This window comes from Mus pahari, chromosome 14 (assembly GCF_900095145.1).
Source record: "Mus pahari chromosome 14, PAHARI_EIJ_v1.1, whole genome shotgun sequence".
Classification (NCBI taxonomy): domain Eukaryota; kingdom Metazoa; phylum Chordata; class Mammalia; order Rodentia; family Muridae; genus Mus; species Mus pahari.
Window position 1 is genome coordinate 77,500,561 of NC_034603.1, and position 2,057 is coordinate 77,502,617.

General features: G+C 38.2%; 1 protein-coding gene across 3 annotated transcripts in view; it reads right to left on the reverse strand.

Annotated features, from left to right (window-relative positions):
• The window catches only part of LOC110331454 (ATP-binding cassette sub-family A member 6), a 68,317-nt gene that overhangs the window by 65,001 nt on the left and 1,259 nt on the right, over positions 1–2,057 (reverse strand). For all 3 annotated transcript variants that reach the window (XM_029545733.1, XM_029545732.1, XM_029545734.1), the window contains one exon: positions 1,252–1,352. In XM_029545733.1, coding sequence (XP_029401593.1) covers positions 1,252–1,352 — 101 coding nt within the window. The remainder of the gene's footprint in view (positions 1–1,251; positions 1,353–2,057) is intronic.

The following is a 2,057-nucleotide window of genomic DNA, read 5'->3' on the forward strand; positions in this document are numbered from 1 at the left end:
AAAGAAAGAAAGAAAGAAAGAAAGAAAGAAAGAAAGAAAGAAAGAAAGAAAGGAAGGAAGGAAGGAAGGAAGGAAGGAAGGAAGGAAGGAAGGAAGGGAGAGAAAGCTAAAGGAAATTAGTAGAAACTACATGGGAGATATTCTCCAGTGAATTGAGAATAGCAATAATTTCTTCTTGATATGTTGCTAGAACACACTTCTTCAAGGCCCAAGAACACCTCTCCCTCTTCTGACAAACATACCAGAAAAATATGAAGCAAACAGTAACCACAGAGCACTCTCTAAACAGTAGGACGAGAAGATTCCATTGAATTTTTTACATTAATAAACATTTCAGCTTAACAATGCCAGACTTTATCTGAACAAATCACTTACGTCCTCATCTTTGGAATTCACTTTTAAATAGTGACACTGTGTGTTCATGTTTTTTAAGTGACCACTTTAAGTTCATATAGTATAGACGATTGGAAACCTGTAGGTTTTGACTAGAGCATCCTCTGAGATACGAGTGGGACTAGAAGGCTGAGTTATTCCTGATGGAAAATGGGCAGACACAGGACCCGCCACCCCCAGGCCTGTGTACAGCCCCAGCCTACTCTACTCTCTGCCTCAATTCTTTCCTCCTTGCCTTATGAGTAATCCAGAGGAGGCTACCAGGATCAGAGGAGACGGCAGATCCCCAGACGAGGAAACCTAGATACCTGGATGGATGGAAATAGTCTTTCTCTCACCCGCTTGCTTCTCTTCTCTACTGACGGTACAAAAAAAGCATAAGAACTGAACACCTGTCACACGTGAAGCCACTGGAATTTGTACCGTTCGCCACTTCTCAAAGCATCTCAAAGCATCTGTTACGTTTTTATAGTCCTTGGAAATAACGTTTGCATAGAAAATCAATAGTTTTGGATATAAAACAATAATATCAAATTTTTCTCAATTTATACTTACCAACTTTGTATCCCACTGTAGAGTATGGGGCGACTTAACCTTTGGTGCAATTTTACCATACAATTTAATTTTTCCTTTATCCCCCCTCCCCTTTTTGTTTTGAAAGAAAAATGTAACACTCTGAGTCTTCGTGGGTCTATGTATAGGTCACAGACCGTTATGAGTTTCTCAATCAAACAAACATAGATAGAAGTACCTACTTCAAAAGCAATAAATATAGTCTGCTGATGTAATATTTGAAATATTATTCGAAACTCAGGCAGGGAAAGAAGGCTGAGGAGAGGGTGGGATGTCTGCACATACCAACAAGCTCTCTCTCTTCATCCGCCATTTCTTGAGCAGATTCTTGTGCAGCAGGGCTCGGGTCTGCCGTCGCACACTTAGCTCCTTCATACTTGCCTTACCTGCTCATGAAGTGAACGGACAATAAACCAAAAACAGAAGTGGAGTTGGAAAAACCTTGACTCTATTTCTGATTCAAATATTTACTACACTTAAGAACTGTAATGCAAGGTAAAATATTAATGCAACCATTTAAGACTAAATTTTACCTCAAATGCACTCACTTTAAGCTATGTGGAGGGACGGGTGAGAGTGACAATAGGGTGTGGTTATCATCACACTTCTACAGTAAAACAGAACATTCCAATGGTGGGGCACCATTAGGGTGCAGAACACATATAATATTTTAGATCAGAATTCAATGACGTGAATAAAATATTAGTGTCATTCCATCAACACTCATTTTTGTTCCTTGCATTTTAGTAAAAAAAAAAAAAAAAAACTAATCAAATCAACAACAAAATTTTGATTGCTTAAACTCGCCTGAATGATAAATTCATCAGATACAGTCCCAATGAAATATGTTCATAATACTTAGCTTCAGATTTAAATAAAATAAAAATTTAACCGAATAACTCTTACCAGGAGAACTGAGCTTTAAAATAATAGTCAATACTCTAAATTACTTGATTCTGACACACCAGAAGAATAAGGCTTCTCTCAAATTTGTGAATAGAAATGACACTCAAAACGCAGAAAGCAAAGTTCAAAATAAGTTAGGAAGAAAGGAAAGAAGGAAGGGAGGGAGGGAGGGAGGGAGGGAGGGA